Below are 19,485 nucleotides of genomic sequence, written 5' to 3'. Positions count from 1 at the left end.
CAGCGTAATTGACTAGTTCAATTTTTATGTCTAATTAACATCATAGGCATGATTTTTATTAACAAAAGTATCTACAGTAGGAATATTACAGTCAATTAAATGCAGCGGGAAAAAAATCAAATTATATCTTTACTTATGCCTCTAATTTTTAAATTCAAGCTATATATGCAGAACATTCTTATTTCTGTACTATTCATTTAGAGGGTATAAATTTATGTGCAGTTGCAATAAAGAGGAATATTCATTGAAGCATGTGATCTACTGAAACTTCGAAAAAATTTAAAAAAACTAATATTGCTAATAGACCAGCTTTATAAAATAAACAATCATTTAAACATAATCATTGTATCATAATTAATTTTCTAAATACCTGGAAATATGCTTTCATACAATTTTTCAGAAGTACAATTTAGTGCTTTTTCAATGATACTCGTATTACAAATTATGCAAAATGTTTCTTATGAATGTTTTAACGCGCGCGCACAGTGTTGTATGTACTTTTTAAAAATAATTTACACAATCTAAACCTACTCTGATGAAACACTTCGGAGCAAGCATCACGAACAAATAAAATATTCACTAGGGTTCTACCCAATGTAATGTCAGATGGCGGGTGTTCACTTTTAATTATAATTTGAATCCTGTACTCCAGTGATCTACGTGCCGTCCTTCCGTATGTCTCATTCTTATTTGTGTATGTGTCCCTGAATACTCTTCTTAAATTCTGTTACAAATTAACAATGAAATTGTAAATCATAACAAATAGAAGATTACACAATTAAAAGTGAAGAGAAAGATTTTAACTAATAGCCTGAGGGTTAAAATATTAATTACAAAATATCAAACACTGGCACATTGTTTCATGACGAAAACCTCTGAAACGTGTGGACTAACTGATACTTCTAGGATATTTTGTAACCGCGCTCATGCTTTTTTGATTTCATAAAAATATATATGCCTTATGGCTTCGTCTCCTTTTGATGACAAATAAACTGTAAGTTTAATTCTACTTCCTTTGTAAGATAGATATTTCGGGTTAATCGTGAAGATTCTTCTCCAGCTATGCTCAGCTCTGTAATGAAAATTACTTAAAGTTATAACTTGAATCTTTATTTTTATGTTAATCTATTTTATCTAGGGAAAATTTTTTTTTTAAATATGAAGAGTCCAGGTAAAGAGATTTTTATTTAATGGAGAGCTCAGATAAAGTCAGGAAATGAGGAGTAATAACAATTTTTAATGACAACATTTTTTTTTTGCAGTTGTTTCTCTGTGTAGCAGGATCAGCTGTTTACAAGTCAACCGGAGAGATAATATTGTTGGAAAACTAGAAATTTAGTTTTCTGTTTAGGAGAACATTTTAGTAAATTACCAAGTGATTTTTTCCCCGTTTCATTTTACTACATAAAATATGAATTTTTAAAGGTATGTGACTAATGTCGAGTTTTTTCTGAATTAATGGACAAACTGTGTGTAATTTTGCGATTATTGGTTTGTGATATGTAGCAGGTTAATAGATACTATCATTTCGATGTGTGACCTCTGCTGTATTATTTTATATTTAGAATCACCTTCGTAATAATTTGACTCCTTTAAAGCTAATTTACTTAAGAACTGGATGTATTATTTTTAACTCATTAATGTGTAACTGAACAGTTTGCCGGTTATTATTTATAGTCCTTTTTTCCATTTATTTACTGTCTTTTATTGAAAAGTGTAAACGAAACGATATCGGAAAATTAATCTTGTTGAGTATTAAATATTTTGTCATATTAGAAATCAATATATTTTTTAAATGTATAATCATGATTTATGTATCAAAATTTTTTTTAGTATTGCATTGATATAACTCTGTTAATACCTGACAAACCTATGATATAGGTTAAAGTTAAATACTAATTCTTTTAATTCATCCTTTCTGAAGTTTAATCTTTTTGTTATACTGTCTATAAAGCCTGAGCTACATCCAAAATTTTGGAAATTAAAAATATATTGACTAATAAGTCATTAAGTAAAACATTAAATTTCTAACAAAATAATTTTGCTAGTTAATAGGGGCAGATGAGTAATTTAACATGTAGAAATAATATAGAGAAAAAAATATTTAGTAAAAAGAGCTTTAGTAAAAATATTTTACTAAAATCTATAGCAGGTAAAACAGTTTTCAGATAGTTATACACCCACTAAGAGTATTTATTATGATTTAGGTCAAGAATGTTTATAAGTACATTCTTAGAAAAAATTTGAAAATTAATTACAATTAAAAACTAAAATTGTTGAAAATTGAAAAACTGCTTGCAAAATAAAAAATTAGATTTAACTAAGCATTTAACCTTAAAAAATAATAAATAATGTTACAAATTTGAGACAAGTGTGGATATTGTGGAAATTATAACAGTTATAGAATACTAAGAAAAATGTACATCTGTTAATACAAGACATTGGTTGATTTGTTTGATATCTTAAACATTTCTGTACATCTTAGGCAGCTTTGTTGAATCTGTGCTCATTGGTTGTTTTTTACTCCTTTTTAGTAAGCAAGTATATCCTTTGTAAGATCCCTGGGTTGTAAAATCAGAAGATGCTGTTACCTTATTTGCAGCAACAGAAGACTTGTTGTGTTTCCAAGGAGCTATTAGCAATAAAATATAATAATCTGGTTCTGAACTCTCGCCCTAAATCATGACTGTTGTACAGAAGGCACACTTGTGTAAATAATAAAACAGGTAGATTAATGCTTACATTTCAACTCACTGGGTTGGTCTAGTGGTTAACTAGTTACAAATCAAATGATTTTGAAGTTTGAGAGTTCTAATCCTATTAACTAATCCTATTAAAGGCAGTTAACTTTTTTATTGATTTGAATACCAGATCGTGGATACTAAAAGATAGTTGGGTTTCAATTAAACACACATCTTGGGAATGGTCAGCCTGAGAGTGTACAAGACTACACACTATTTACATACATACATACATATCCTCATTTATCATCTGAAGTAATATTTTACAGTGGTTCCAGATGCTGAACAGAAAAAGAGAGAATGCTTATATTGCAAAGTTATCCATTATCATGAGCTTTATTTGGGTTTATCAGATTTGTCGAACCAAAAATTTAAGTTAATCTATAACAAAAAATTTGAGCTTTCATTCTCAACAATTAACACTATTGAGAGAGTAGTAATGTGATCTGTACCTTACTAAACCTGTTTGTAATACACACACTATGTATTAAAAGATTCTAAGGAAAATCTTATAATACAATAAAATTGAATATTTATTTTTGATCTTTCTGTATATTATTGCCAATAGTTACTTTTTATTATTGTTTAATTGGATTTCTAAGTGTCTACTTATTTATTGTTTGCTTGTTTTGTGTATTTATTTTCCTTGCTTAATTTATTTTTTTTAATATGTATTACATATTGAACGTATTTTAAGTATGCCCTGGTTTTTATATTGCATTGTTTATTCATTTTTTGATTTAAATATCATGCACAATGAAATATTTAATTGACACTTCAGCTCAGGAGAGCTCTAAACGGTGAAATGTTTAGAATTGTAGTCCATTGAAACAGTGTTTAACAAAAATTTCAAGTAGTGGACACTCAGAATAACCACAAAGCAAAATATACTGATAAAAATAATGTGTTTAATTAATAGGTGTATTATTAAACTACATTGTACTACTTTTTCATATCTTACTTTTACTACTTTTTACTATTTTATGTTTTTTTACTTTTTCATACCTTCTCACTTTTCTATTTATGTGAAGGCATTCATTGTTCTTGTTTGTTTATTTAACTTAACACTGCAAATCAAAACATCTTGTGCTCATAAAATTCACCTGTTTTCATAAAGCAGCTTTGCTTTATAAATTTTCTCTCAAAAGGTTTGTGGATATGTTTGTTAATTGACAGACTAAATTACAATGTTGAAGCAAACAAGTTTCTTTACATGGATATAAAAAAAAGTAGAAATTCTTAAAATGTTATTATACCTAGTGATTCAAAAAAGAGCTGAAAATAATAACAAAGAGTCTGCAAATGAAGTTTTAGTAACAGAATTTAATAAATTACATTTTGTATTTAAAGGATTTAATATTTCATAATTGTAGGTTATTATTGTTTAATTGGATATCAGTTAAATAATAATTGGATATCAGTTAAATAATAATTGGATATCAGTTAAATAATAATTGGTTATTAATTAAATTTAATGGGATATTAATTAAATTTTAAATCAATCCAGTTTTAGTTGGCATAATTTTCCATTTAGAAAAAAATAATCTTGTTTAGAGTAAAATCGATAAAAAACAAACTTTCAGTTAAAATTATTTGTAAACTTATGCTTATTAAAAAATATTACTCATATTATATTGTTTTTTTTTAATGTCTAATTTTCTTTGGTAATATATTTCACCATTATAATATATTATTATTTTTTGGTAATATATTTTTATGTCCAATAAAACTTTAAGCTTATATTTTTAAATGTGATGCTTAGTAAATCGAAGGGTTGAATATGGTGTATGTATACAAAATAGTATCTGTTATTCTAAAATAATATATTGAATTTCATGTAAAAGAACAATTTTTAAATTTTACTTCAGATTATTTGTAAGTTGTAAACCTATTATTATTGTCTTTGTTGGCTAATTCATCATATTCATTTATTAGTAGAATAAATCTTATATGATTAGCTTTTTCATTTGATGATTATTTAAAACTTGACATTTTTTTTTTGAAATGTTAAGTTCAATCTTTTTAAATGTTTAAAAAGTTCAAAGAATTTTTAAGAATATTGCAATGTTTTATTTACAATTTGAATCCATGCAAATTTGGTCAAGTTAGCTTTACTATTACTATAATAGACTGCTATTAATACTGTGTGTTATTTTTTACAGAATTAACCAATTACTGGTTATTTTTAGATTATTTTTTTTGAATAAATTTTTTTGAATTCATTTACTACTAACTTGTTTTTTTTTATTAGTATAAAATTGAAAGTTTTATAAAAAAAAATTATGATAGTAAAATAAATTGAAACCTGTTAAATGACAACAGTGGAGATTTCAAGGTTACTGCTAATAACAGGTGATAGCATAGTTTTTCTTTAAATAGAAATAATAGTTTAAAGGTAAGGATTAGTGGTATTATTCCATTTCAAAATCCATGTAATTAAAACTAATCTTGATTATTTAAGTTTCATTTAACCTACACTTTAACTTTCTGCATGTTAATTAATTTTTATTGTTAGCAGTAATTGAATTTATTACTTTAACACTTTAGAACACTGTTACTTTAAAATGATAAAATAGTTGAACAAGTTATTTTTAAATTGAATACAATTCTTCTTTTCAAAGCTCCTTTTGAAGTTTTTTGGTAGTACTTTTAATTTGTTTAAGAACATTAGGAAACCATGCAAGTGTGATATTTGTTGTGTTTATTGGTTTAATAAGTTGTTTTTGACAAATTTAGTGTGTAAATTTCTTACTGTCTGAGGGATATCTATTTTTGTGTGTAAAACTTTTATGTTACAGTCAGTATCTTTTTGTATGTGTTCCTTATTTCTCTATGAACTGGTTTGCAAATATTGATTCTGTTCTATTTAGTAGTTCTTGAATGGGTGTGAGTGAATGTTTGTGAAATATATTCAGTTAGTATTTACTGCAAGCACTACAAACACCTATGCAAATGTTTTAAAAGTAGAAATCAATATCAATTATAAGGGCAAATAGAAATTTGTAAGCGTAATTTATGTATTATATTTCACAATAATAACAAGGACTACTATGAAAGTAATGGTCACTCTATAATTACCCTTGCTGACATCATGCTGGCAACAACAAGATGTTGATGGTCTATGCCAATATCAGGTTGGCAAAAGGATGGTACTAAAGGTTCATCAGTTTGCAATAGACCAGTGCCCTTCTTTATGATCATTTATTTGTGAGTTGTGAACTTTTAAAATTAGTAGCTGATCTCCGTGACAGTGTGGTAGCATCTCGGCCTTTCATCTGGAGGTCCCAGGTTTGATCCTTTTTTATTTTTTTGAGGAACCTCATTTACAGATGCCTAGGCAGTATCGGGCTCGCTAACAGATTCTGCAAGATGTTATTAGGTGCATATGTATAGAACAGGAACACAGTCTCATCTACTTCATAACAGACAGCTAGCAGTTTGGTCTAGCCTGAACCTTAACAGGTACTCTGTGAAACCACCATGGCCCATCAAAAACTGTGTGAGCCAGTAATCCAATGAACCATGGGGCCTTGTGCAACAACTCCTCAGGTCGCCAATCAGGCAGTGGGTCCATCTACCCTTACTGCTTGCATCCCACCGCATCTGCTATACTCCCTTCAATTCTTCCATAATATCATTTGATACTCTCCTTTTTTCTGTAGGTGGTAATGCCCTCTGTTCTCTCAGCCTGCTCAGATGAATGATCGCCAGGTCTATGAGTAGCATCCCCATCATAATCTCCACTGCATCACAGGAAACAGTATGGTATGCAGCTATGATGTGGAGGCAGGTCCTCCTATGCTTTGATTCAAGTGCACCCCTACATTTAGCATATCTAGTCACCCCACCCCAGATCTAAGCGCCATAAAGGAGTGAGGAATAAACCACACTAAACAGCAGCCTCCTCTGCTGCTGCTTGGGTCCCCCCACAATTAGATAGTAAATTGGTGATTGACCGCATGACTTTTTCTGCCTTCTCAGAGGCCTCCAATGCATATGCTTCGAAATGTAATCTAGTGCCCATCCATATTCCTAGGGATCTTATTGCTACCCTCGACTCTATCCTCTGGTTCTCAAGGATCAGTTTCAATATCGGCCTTCTTTTCCTGTTTGTGATTAAAACAATCTCCGTCTTTCCAGAGCTATTGGTAGACCAACTCCAATCATCCAGGCACTGACAGCCGCATATGAGTCCCTAATCTTGTCTGTGGCTTCCCTCTGTGTATTTGACTCAACCACCAGGGCCAAGTTATCTGCATAGCCCATGAGGATGACACCTGCTGGTAAGGGAGTTTTGAAACTCCCCGTTATATACAGTGTTCCAAAGGGACTCCTCTATCTACGCTGCTCCACCACACCTTCCTCAACCTTACTCAACAGCCTTCATCCTCTAATGTAAGAGAGTATCATCTGTCTCAGGTATCGGGGGACCCTAAAGCCCACAAGTGCAGACCTGATAGCCTCATGTGTAATGCAATTGAATGTATTTCTTATGTCTAAAGCTACTTGAGTACATATCTTCCATTCACAAGTGATTCTCCTAGCCATACCATAGACATCAGGCACTACATTCAAAGTTGATCTTTTCCTACGGAATCCATATTGCTTGGCTGAGATTCCACCCACCTTCTCAACAGTTCTATTCAGCCTCTGCTGCAACATCCTTTTAAGTATTTTCACCATTAAATCTATCATTGCAAGAGGTGTCTATAGGATGACAGGAATGCCGAATCCCTCCATGGCTTGGGGACCAAAACTGCTGCCTCCATCTCTGAGGAAAGGCACCCTTGGCTAGGCAAACATTGTAGCCCCCCAAAAAAGCTCTAGGGTCCACCCTAGGAGACACCTTAACTACCAAATTTGGTAAGAGATCAGGGCCGGGTGCCTCATCTGGAGGCACCTAATCCCTGTCAGGCATTGCATTTTTCATATGCTACAAAATTTCACTTTCATATTCCCATGCACATGCTTCAAGCTTATTTGGTGAATTAATCATCGCCCCAAAAAAAATATTAAATTGATGCTGACCATAAAATTCAAGCAGCGGTAATTTATGATTTTTAAAAAGTGATACTGACTAAAATTTATAGGCAGCTGGTAGCTGTAAATGTTAATTTGACAAATAATGCTTCAAAAGTTGTGCTGCATTTTCTAAAAATCAGTGAAAGTGTAACTGGTAAAGGCTGTTCTGCTATAAACACAGTAATATAAATATGTGATGCTCATCTTCATTTGTAAATTAGGAATATAGTTTCGCTGAAATACTAAGATGGGTTGTTAACAATCCAGTTATCTATCATGTACTCTAGATTTACATTATCAAAAATTAAGGAACATTTTTGTAAATGACAGATTGAAAGAAAGAAGAGTGATAAATTGAGGAATTTGTGAATTCCTGAGTACTGCTTCAGTTTTTTTAGCGATTATGTTAAGAAATGTAGTTTTTGTAAAAAATAAGTTTTTTATTAGATGTTTTTATACTCAAATGACTGTTACTTTCAGATAAGACACTCATATTTATATATGATGTAATTTATACAGCAAGACAATTGAATAAAAATGTTAACATTTTATATTTTTTATACTGATGACTATATTTCTGATGCTGCATGTGTATATCAGATTGGTAAACCATTGAGTGTTTAAAATGGAAAGGTAAATAAATGAATAAGGGTCAATCCATTTTAATTATCCCAAAAAAACATAAGCTGGTTGCTTGACCAATCCAAAAAAATTGAAACTTACTTCTTTCCAACATGTCTCAGGACCTTAAAGCTATCTTTTTTAAATTTTTTATTTAATCAGTTTACCTGTGGCAACCATTTTTTGTTAGAGTGCGCACACCTATTTTTGTGATTGTAAGGGTTTATGGAAAAAATCATAACTAAAACACTATTGGTTCTGAAAGAATGAAACAAAGAGTAATTTAATAATATTTTCTTAAGGTAAAAGATTGGTCCAGTGGTTTATTTATCTATCTCTCCAATTTAAAAAGAGCTAATGTTACATGCTTACCATGTCATATTTGTTCTCCATTTAACGTAATGTTTTATAAATAGATATGCTTAATTCTAAGAATATTTTATTGATCTTTACATTATTTATTTGATAAAAAGTGAATATACTTAAGAATTAACAATATGTTTGTTGTAAACAGTAATTACTTATTCCATCTTATTATCATGAATTTTGTTGTTTAGATTATGTTAATATCGTGGTTACATTTGAAGATCAGCTGAATAAAAAAAAATCTGACAACATAGTTATTTATATTCTTATATTGTGTAAAAATATTGATTTATGAAAAAGGTTTAAAAATCCAAAAAATTGATAATTGTTTACTTTTATCTGCTTCCCCAACCCCAAAATTACTTCCAAGAAAATTTTTGATTTGTCTACATTTAATAAGTTAAATGAAAGAAGCTAAAAAAAATTCACTTAAAACTGTTCAGCCAATAAAATGTTACCTAAGACTTCATCTAAAGTGAGGTTGTTTGCAAAATTTTGATAAAATTGACCCGAAAGAAACTTCTACCCTGAAGATATTGTTCCCAAACCTTTACCATCAAATTCCCCCATATACACACAAGTTCTATGCCAAATTTCATCAAAATCATTTCATCCAGTAAAAGTTATTAAACATCAAACATTGCCAACACATGTTGATATACATATGAACATTACCCCCTAATTTTTGTTTGTTTGTTGAGATCCCTGGATCATGAAACATTGAGAAATGCAAAGAAACCCATACCACATTTTTTGACAGATTATCATATTTTCTTTCTTTTAGCATAGCTCTAGAGCAATGATGCTAGGAAAATAAAATTACTGGCTTACTATATACATTCAACTTAAATTGTCTTTGTACCTTAAATCCATTTTAACTTTTTTTCTGATTTTTATTTTTACATTTTACGTATTTTTTGTAGAAGCTGTAAAATATATTTCGTAAGTCATTTTTATTGTTTACTTGAATTTAATCTTATTTTTGATAAAAAAATGTCAATTGCCTGTTTTTAAAATGCATGCAACACATTACTAATTTTGTTTTACATATCTTGCGAGTAATTTCCATGGGTAATTATGTATCAAATAATGATAGGCTATCATTAGCTTAATTTTATATTTCATTCAAACTTGAACTATAATCTCTTAGATACTATAATCTCTTAACTGAGATTAAATTATATTTAGATAAAATAAAAATTTTATTATTTTTACTAAAATCTTTATTTTTGAAGTACAATTATTGTTGGTAAACTCCAATTATTGTTTATAAACTGCAATTAAATCCTTTATTAAATGTGGTAATCAAATTAATTTTTTAATTTTGATACTAATGTAAGATTGATCAGAGTTAAATGATAATTTCTAAGTAACTATTTATTTAGAAATTAGAATAACTAATGCAGGCTAGATTTAGTTGTTCATTGTGTACATTTTAATTGTTGTAAATTTTTATAATTTATGTAATGTTAGATTAAAAGTAATTAAAAATGAACTGTTTGCGAATGGTTTTAAAGTTAATAAAGTGTTTTTAAATGTGAAATATGTAAATCTTGATTGTAGTTTATTTTTATTACCGTGATAACATTTTTGTCATTTAGTTACTGATTTCATTATTATTATTATCTATACATTAAGTCACAATTGTTATTTGTACATTAAATAAATATCAATCATTATATCAATCATTGATATACAATGTTAATTTATGCTATTGAGAGTTTATAACTGTTGACCAGTAAATTTTCACTTAATTTAGTGTTTTATTAACTTCAACTGAATTAATATGTTCTAAATAATTTTTTTAATTTTTTTTTTTCTAGACATCAAAAAATGGCGAGTGTTATGTTGTCACAAAGTAAGCAGGCTACTCCCCCAGTAGAACGATGGGATTTTGATGCTCCTTTATGGGATCAGTGCACATTTTTGGGCCGGTTGAAATATTATTCTTGGATTACAGATCCTCGTCTTACACTGGTTGGCAATGATTGCTTTGAACAAGCAAAGCATATACGATCATTATATCTGTAATGTCATTATTTATTTATTATTATTTTTAAAAAAAATTATAATTATTGATTTATATTCAGTTACAAAATGAAATAAACAATTTTTCTATTAATAATTATTGGTGATGAAAAGTATCTTTCCTTGATAGTAGTGCTTGTAATAATTCTCATAAACATAGAACTTATTCAATACTAAAATTAATTTACCATACTGATTTGTTATGTTTGTTCAATTTTCTAAATTTTATTGACGTCAAACTTGCAGACTTTTATTTTAATTTTCTGTATATGGAAAAAAAATTAAATGGCCTACTGTGCATGTAGGACATAAAACAGACTTGTTAGGCAAATTTATTTTGCCTAACGTTTGCTATTTTGTTTGTTGGTTTATCTTTTGGTAAAATATTATTGGTTAATATTGTTGAGCTTCAACGTGAAGGTGGCACCACTCATTAACAAAAGTTAAGGAATCTATTTACACTTGCGTTGAAAGGTACTCAATAAAATGTTAGCATTTTGGATGCTCCAGTTTATCGTTTAGTAAGTCATTGTGAGTGTTTTTGTGAAAAATTGAATATTGTGCCATAATTAAATACTTGCGTTTAAAAGCCAATATGCCTACGCAAATTAAAACCAAGTTATCAGATTTTTTGCGTTGATTCATAACTGTAGATGAAACATGGATCTACCACTACACTTCTGAGCCAAAACAATAATCAAAACAGCAGACTAAAGGGTGAACCTGCTCAAAAAAAGGCAAAGATTGTTCAATCAGCCGGGAAAGTGATGGCGACTGTTTTTTTGGGATAATAACAACATTTTATTTGATTATCTTCAGAAAGATAAAAATATAAGGGGACAGTATTACACATCATTACTTGACCAGCTGAAGGCAGAAATTGCAAAAAAAGATCACAATTGAAGAAGAAGAAGAAAGTGCTTTTCCATCAGGACAGTGTGTCTGCTCACACTGATAGTCATGGCTAAAATTTACAAATTGCACTTTGAATTGGTTAACCATTCACCGTATTCACCACATCTGGCCCAAAGCGACTTTTTCTTGTTTCTTAGCCATAAAGTTTCGCTTGGAGGAAAGAGATTTTCATCGGATGAAGAGGTTATTGCATATATAAATGGTTGTTTTGCAGAGAAGGATGCCATTTATTAGGATGATACTATTTGGAAGGGTTAAAGTATATCAATTTGAAAGGAGACTTTGTTGAAAAATAAAACTATATTTGACAGAAAAAACATCTTTCTATGTTAGGCTCAAAACTTATCAGATAACCCTCGTGTAATAGAGTTTTTAGTAAAACTATTATCTAGTTTGGGGCAGAATTTTGTCCTCTATTATACTGCAACTTTTCTAATTACAGTAATTATATAAAACCAGTATGAAAACGGTTGTGATGATTATTCTTACTTGATTGTTTTGGTGAAAAATACTAAGTGTTATTGCAATACACTTAACATTATTTTAGTGATCATTAAATGAAAACTAATGAAAATAGTTACTGAATATGTGTACATATATAATTTCCAATAATATTTTAGTATACAGGTATTATATCATTATCATCATCATAATCTGGTATTCTGCCTGGTGGCAGGTCCCTTATACTGCTGCTGTCTCTATCTATTTCTGTCATAAGCCTTCTGTCCCCTTGTGCTATATATGGTTTGAAAATTTACTATTTATCTGTGTCTATGTATTTATATAATTTTTTATTATGTTTTGATTTACTTTCTTATTGAAATAATTATCATTTATATCATTGTCAGGAGGAAGCTATTTATGTTTACTAATAGAATTGTATGCTACTAAAACACCAACATCCATACACTTAAAATTATACTACAAACATCTGTACAGGCTTGTTAATGTCAGTATAGCATAATAAAGACCCCAGTTAATATTACTTAAATGCTAAGGCAAAAAATTAGTGATTTTTTGTTTGTTTGCGATTCATGATTTTTGTTGTAAAGAGTATTAGTCTTTTGAGAAAACTGTATAACAAATAATTAAAGCAGGGTGATATTTTTTACTACTAAAGAATCATAAGTCCATGTAATACAAAATAAAAACTGCTCAGAATAAGTGTAATGTGCAATTGTTAATATAGGTAACATGGTTATTAGAGTTGGAAGACAAACAAAATTATGTGATTGCCCATTTTATATACCATAGTTATGTGGTATATTCAAGATTACTAATTTTGGAATTAAGTACTTACTACAATTATTAGAATGCATTAATGGTTTGAGTGCATAAATGTGTGAGTTTAGTTAAGTTTTTTGTTTAGTTTTTTAACATGCAGGTGTAATATTATAACAAATACAATAAACCTTTTTTTGTCTTATAAAAAGAAAGAAACTTTTTTTTTTGCATTATTAATACATCCTGACCTCTGTAGAGGAAGACACCCTCTGCCACCCCCTCCATCTCTAGCCCTTATGGGCTTTACCGGAGGTCATCATTATTAATGATACATCCTGACCCCATAGGGGAAGACACCCTCAATGTGGCAGGTCGCCTTGCCACCCCCTCTATACATAGCCCTTACGGGTTTTACCGGAGGTCATCTTCAGAACGCCAGCAAAAGGCATCTCTCAGTCTTGTTCTTGCCTCAGTCAGGATGCCACCAATGCGAATACCACATGTGATATTCCCATTGGTGTACTATTAGGAAATGAACTCTAAAATAAAACACATCTATGTCGAGTCTTCAACAAGACTGGGTGACATGAAGGAACTGAAATTAAAAATGCAACTACCACCTACCTGTTAGGTTAGAAGTTGAGTTCAACACGCAACCAAAACATAATACAAAACAAAAAATAGAAATGAATTTAAGAATAAAACTAAATAAAACACTACAAAAACATCAAACCTCATAACAGAACAACAAAACCAAGACAGAGGAAAGACGAGGCAGAATGCTAAATTCCCTCGACAATCTGTTCTCTTACCAGATACCTGATAAAATTTTCTTACAGCTAATAGCTTCATATTAATTTAAAATTTTATATGTTAATAATTTTTCCTGTTTTAAGTATTTAGGGCAGTGCAGAATGTAATGAGCCAACAGCTGTAGTTAAAAAAAATTTATTTTAAATTTTTATTTATAATGTTTTTTTTCACTCTTTCATCTCTTTTCAATTATTTCTCTTCCATTGCTCGATCCTTTTTTCAAATACGAAACTTAGGTCATCTTTTGAAAGCACTTTCCATTTTGTCTTTATGGCTTTTACGATCTTTGTATTCATCTCATGTTGTTGCCCTTTCAGGTCCTTCTGTTCATCTTCTGTTGGAACCATTTTAATTTTTTCAAAATGGATCAAAAGAAAATGGATGTAGTGTAAATAGGGGGTGTGCAGTATAGTTAAAAAATACCCTATAAAATTTTATAGGATTATTTTTGCTTTACAATGGAGAACATAGCTAGATTATCAGCAGGACAGAAATTGCATTTCTCATGTACAAAATGTATTAAAACGTGTTTCCATCTCAAAAATGGCAAGCAAGAAACAAAATAAAAAACTGCTATTTATTTTTATTTTTTTATACATTTTATTAAGAATTTTCATTGCACATTAACAATTATCAAAATAAAATACTGAAGGGGAAAAATTCAAGACTGGTATACTTTTAATAATCAATTAAAATAAATTATACCAAAAGAAAAAAAAACACTAGAAAGATCACAAAAATGAATTAAAGTTGTAAATAATTTAAAGACATTTTGGTTTTTTTTATAACAAATTGAGAATTTCTGTTCTCTAAATATGGAAGATTATTTTTCTTATTTGTTGGTAAAATATATTAAAACTGTAGATTATCAATAACGACTTGATGGGGAAAAGTGATTTCAGCTTGATTTTAATTTTATCTGTCTGAAGACATTTTCTTCAAAAGACTTATACAATCAAAATTTTTTATTGAAAGTCTGTAGTATATAATTAAGTGATTTTGCTGAGTACTCTATTATTTATCTCATTCTTTATTGTATGAGCATGGTAATTAGCATTCCATGTGAGCAATACAGATATTTGTGGCTCTAATCAAATATTTAGGATATTTATTTCATTTTGAGATATCACAAAAATATTAACAGATCTTGAAAAGTTGGAGGGGAGTTCTTAGTTCAAAATGTATGTAGATATATAAAAAGAAAATTTAAAAAAAAAAAAGTATATTTAGTTCTTACCCTTGACCAACAGAGAAATTTTGATGATTCTTTTTTATTTTAATAAGAATGTTCATATGGGGTGGTCCTAAACTAAGTTTTTCTTCATGACGTAGAGGAAGATTTTTAAATTGTAAATTACATAGTCTAGACAGATATCTTGAAGATTTTTCTTCTATTGTTATTATTCTTTTATTTTGTTTAGTATTGGTTTGTGATGATGTACAGCCAAATGTTGTTCTGGTATTCAAAGTGTATCTGTGCAAAAATTTTAGAACATCTGTTGTAAAACATTGGATATAAAAAAATAATTCATAGTCCTGCATTCCAGACAGCTTTAGTTTACACTCCTGGTTGAAATTTGTATGTGACAATCCTTCTTTACATTCTTTTACTTACTTTTATTGAAACATAGGTTTTTTGCCTTTGCATTTCTTGCAAATGGTTTTTAATTTGAACATGTTTCTTCTTGATCGTTTCATATTTCAGCTGAATGTAAAATAATTAAATAAAACCAACTTAAAAAGACCTAAAATGTAAAAAAAAGTCATTTAACTTTTGAAACTTCAGCGTTTTGAAGTAAGTATAAAATAAAGGGGTTGAGTTAGTTGCTTTTAAGTTGGTGTCAACCTTTTAAAAGTAATTAAAATTTTTTCTTTTAACCATTATGTTGTATTATTTATAACTTAAAATAATTGCCAAGATTTGAGATATTGTAGTAAATCTGAATTAGGTGGTTTGTATTTGGAACGTTTGGTAATGAAGTCTTGAATAATACGTATTGTTAGATATCATTAGTATGCTACACATAACATATTTTGATTGTAATATTCATGAATTTAAACAAAATTATTTCAATTTTAAGACAAGTATATCCTACTTTTATGCTCAACTACTTTTTCTTAAATTATTAGCATTATTTTTTTTTTTTAAAACTAGGTTTGTTGTATTTACTTGTATTTTAAGAGTAAAGTCTTTAAGTACTTTAAAAAAATTGACAATTAGTCCTTAGTAATCGATTTTGATTTGTTTTCATTCTGAAAAAGAAAAATAAATATAATAATATATATTATATTCATGTCCTTTTGTATTTCTGCCAGGAATCTGTAAATCATACAAATTTTTTTTGTGTATTTTTTTTAATATAAATATTTTTTTGTATGCAAATTTTAATTATTGCATTTCAATTACTATTTTAAATCTGCGTATTAGCAATGCTCTTTAATCAGATTAGTAAATGTCCAATATAAACTATTAAATTAATTTTGTTTTAGTTTAGGAAAGGAACCAAGGATGACTACAGAACAGTTACTCTATGCTAAAAGACTTTATGAAAATGGATACCATCCAGATAATGAGGAGCGTATGTTTCGATTTTCAAAAATGTCTTTTTATTCAGTTGGTTCAATGTTGACATCATTGCCATTGTTTATGGTTCCTGAAAGTTTCCGGTAATCTTACTGTTAACGTAAAAGTATTTTTGTTTATTACATTTATTTCTTTTTCATTTAGTAAAGGAACACCTCCGCCAGATATTACTGAGGAAAAATTCTTAAAAGCGAAGCAACTCTATGAAAGTGCTTTTCATCCTGATACTGGTGATTTAATGAATGTTTTTGGCCGTATGTCATTCCAGATGCCTGGTGGTATGTTTGTTACTGGTGCTATGCTTACTTGGTACAAGTAAGTTTTATCTTTTTAAATCTAAAATGTTCCCCAATCTACCAGTCAATCCAAGCTTTTTATCTTAAAGATATTTGTGTATTCCTACTTCCTGGATGCTTCCACACAGTAATCAGTCTCCTTCATAATTTTTCATGTCCTTATTTTCCTCTGAAAATGGTAATTTAATTATTTATAATAGTGTTAATACAGTTATTTATAATAATAATAATAATAATAATAATAATAATAATAATAATAATAATAATAATAATTTAAATTGTGTTAATATTGATAGACATTAATATGATTTTAATTAATGTAGTTAACTATGTGTTATGATCTTGTTTAAGAAGAATGTATGTTGGTTAAACTAGCAACTTCTAAGTATGCAGTTGTCAAACATGTAACCTGTATATATATATATATATATATATATATATATATATTCTTTTTTGTTGTGAAATTGCAGTTTTGAAAATCCTGGGACCAAGTACCTATTTTTATTTAACAACAAATGATTATAGATGTATAGATGTTTATGAGTTGTTTCATTATGTTTATGTTTCATGATGTTTATGAGCATATTCATTATAATTAAATGGAAAAATGAACCTGAAAAATAAAATATATAAAGGCTTTGTTACACAAACACTGATCCTCTTTCTCCTAAAATCAATTGCTCATGTAGTATTTAATATTAAAATTTATGTTAGTAAAATGTAAAAGGAATTTTGCTAAGTCATGTCTACTGACATACTTGACAAAATGTATAATGAATGTATAGAAATTTGTAACTGAAAGGGAGGAAGTAATGATTTTAAAAAAAACATGCAACTATGCTGTTTCTAATTTTCTACCTTTTATCTTTGATTTGAGGCTGTAAATCAATTTTGATTTTTGTGAATTTAGTTAGATTAATAACAACTTAGTGATTTTGGTTTTTAACTGATAATGAGTATTGTTTATAAAAAGAGAAATGCTCTCTATCTCTCTCTCAAAACAATTAACTGCAGTATTTAAACAAACCCTTGCACCCATCTAGTAATGTGATATGTAAAATTTCTGCCATGTGACATTTTATTGATGAAAAATTTGTTATTCCCTCAATATATATTAGCCCCTATTTACTATGATATCGAAAAAAGTTAGAGTTTGCTCATAAGCAAGAGGGAGGATAAAAAAAAATCCTGAAATCTATCACTGCATATTAAAATTTATTATATAGCTACTTGACAAGAATGTTCCATTGAGTGAGCTACTGTTCGTAAAAACTGTAGTGAGCTACTGTTCGCTTTTGCACTGTAGTGCAAAAGCTGAAAAACTTGCTCCTTAATTAAAACTTGCTCCCTAATTGATATTTTGCGATTGATTGATTGATTGATACTTTTCAACATAGTCTCCAGCAACATTTAGACAATTGTCCTATCATTCTGTGAGCTTTCTGAATCCCGCAGTGTAGAAGTTTTTACCTAGTTGTTTGAACCATTCGTGTACCATTTTTTGCTGAACAAATTAAAATCAGATAGGGGAAGGTCTGGGCTGTTAGGAGGTGTGACAACACCTCCCAATCTAACTTTTCGAGTGTTTCTCACATTCTCTGAGCGATGTGGAGGCACGCATTTTCTTTTATACAAATGCAAATTAGCTTGACAGATTGGGACTCTGCCGATTTGACACCCAGTAGTTTCAAACCCCTTTTAACGTAAGACCTTTTAGTGTCACACAATCAGCCCTGGTCAACAAATTCTTACCCGTCTAAAGGATCAAAAGGCAAATAACCAGTTCCATTCATAAAAAAAACAAAATAAAATAATTATAACTGCCACTAAATAAATAATGATCGCTCGATAAACAAAAGACACAGCAGCAACGGATATTTGTCCAGTTTCTGCAATTAGTAGGAAGATACAAACTCTCCTGCTATCCTTGCATTCCGTTCCATTCCTTACATTTTCATGCAAGAGTATCACACCTTTTGAAAGAGTGCCCTAATGTTTTCACCTTCTCCAACAGAAAGTAAAGCTGTGATAAGGCAAAAACTGTGTTGGAGTAGTACTGTTCACTTTATGTTGTTCTTCTAAATAGTCACTAAAAATTGGGCCTTGCGAGTCCCAGAAGACTATTAACATCGCTTTACTGGCTAATGCGTGAGTTTTTAATTTTTTTTGTGGGTGAATCTAGATATTTCCACTCAAGACTTTGACATTTGGATTTGAGCACAATGGTATATCCAAGTTTTGTCGCAGGTTGTTATATGATCTAGGAAGTCATTATTTTTCCTCTTCAAACTGTACTTTGAGCTCAGAAAAAAAAATCTGGGTGTGTTTAACAGGCTTGTAGAGTCAACTATCTTGGCACCCATATTGAACATGTTTTGCGATAATTCAGCATGAAAGATTAAATGTGTGGTTTCAACACTAATATAACATAAACTAGCAATATGGAAAATGTTGACTCACCTGTCTTCATGAATAAGATCATTTATGTGATTTTACAGCGTGATAGTCAAAACTTCAACTGGTCTTCCAAAGCGATGCATATTAGTCACACTTGTTCTGCCAGAATTAAATTGTTCCACCTGCTTTAAAGGACTTTTCACCATACTGTTTCAACATTCTTGAGCAAATTTCTGCTGGTTTCGCACCTTCTGATAGCCAAAGTCTTATCACTGAATGTTGCTCTTCTGGCAAAAACATTTGAAGCGGAGCTGACATTCTGAAATCAGCAAAAGAGGTTATGTTTAGATTTATTATGATCAAACAGCTGATTAAATGTGTTCCCAAGATTGCCAACTTGGCCCTCAAAATGTTTCATTGTCATTGAATGAACCAATTTTTCTCCGCATCAATTTGTCTTTAATTATTGAACGTCCCT

The 19,485-nt window shown here is 29.6% G+C and overlaps 1 protein-coding gene across 2 annotated transcripts in view; it reads left to right on the top strand.

Moving 5' to 3' along the window:
- The first annotated feature begins 1,265 nt into the window (after positions 1 to 1,265).
- The window catches only part of Sfxn2 (sideroflexin 2), a 41,993-nt gene continuing 23,773 nt past the window's right edge, over positions 1,266 to 19,485 (top strand). The window contains exons 1-3 of one of the 2 annotated variants that reach the window (XM_075366804.1): positions 1,266 to 1,425; positions 10,574 to 10,777; positions 16,459 to 16,629. In XM_075366804.1, the coding sequence (XP_075222919.1) occupies positions 10,584 to 10,777; positions 16,459 to 16,629 (365 nt within the window). In that variant the 5' untranslated portion in view covers positions 1,266 to 1,425; positions 10,574 to 10,583. Of the gene's footprint in view, positions 1,426 to 1,606; positions 1,748 to 10,573; positions 10,778 to 16,458; positions 16,630 to 19,485 lie in introns of those variants that run through there. The other variant, XM_075366805.1, reaches the window with a different exon arrangement.

Source organism: Lycorma delicatula, chromosome 5, assembly GCF_047948215.1.
Source record: "Lycorma delicatula isolate Av1 chromosome 5, ASM4794821v1, whole genome shotgun sequence".
Classification (NCBI taxonomy): Eukaryota; Metazoa; Arthropoda; class Insecta; order Hemiptera; family Fulgoridae; genus Lycorma; species Lycorma delicatula.
The sequence above is the reverse complement of the archived record's forward strand: the minus strand, read 5'-3'. Positions and strand labels throughout refer to the sequence as shown.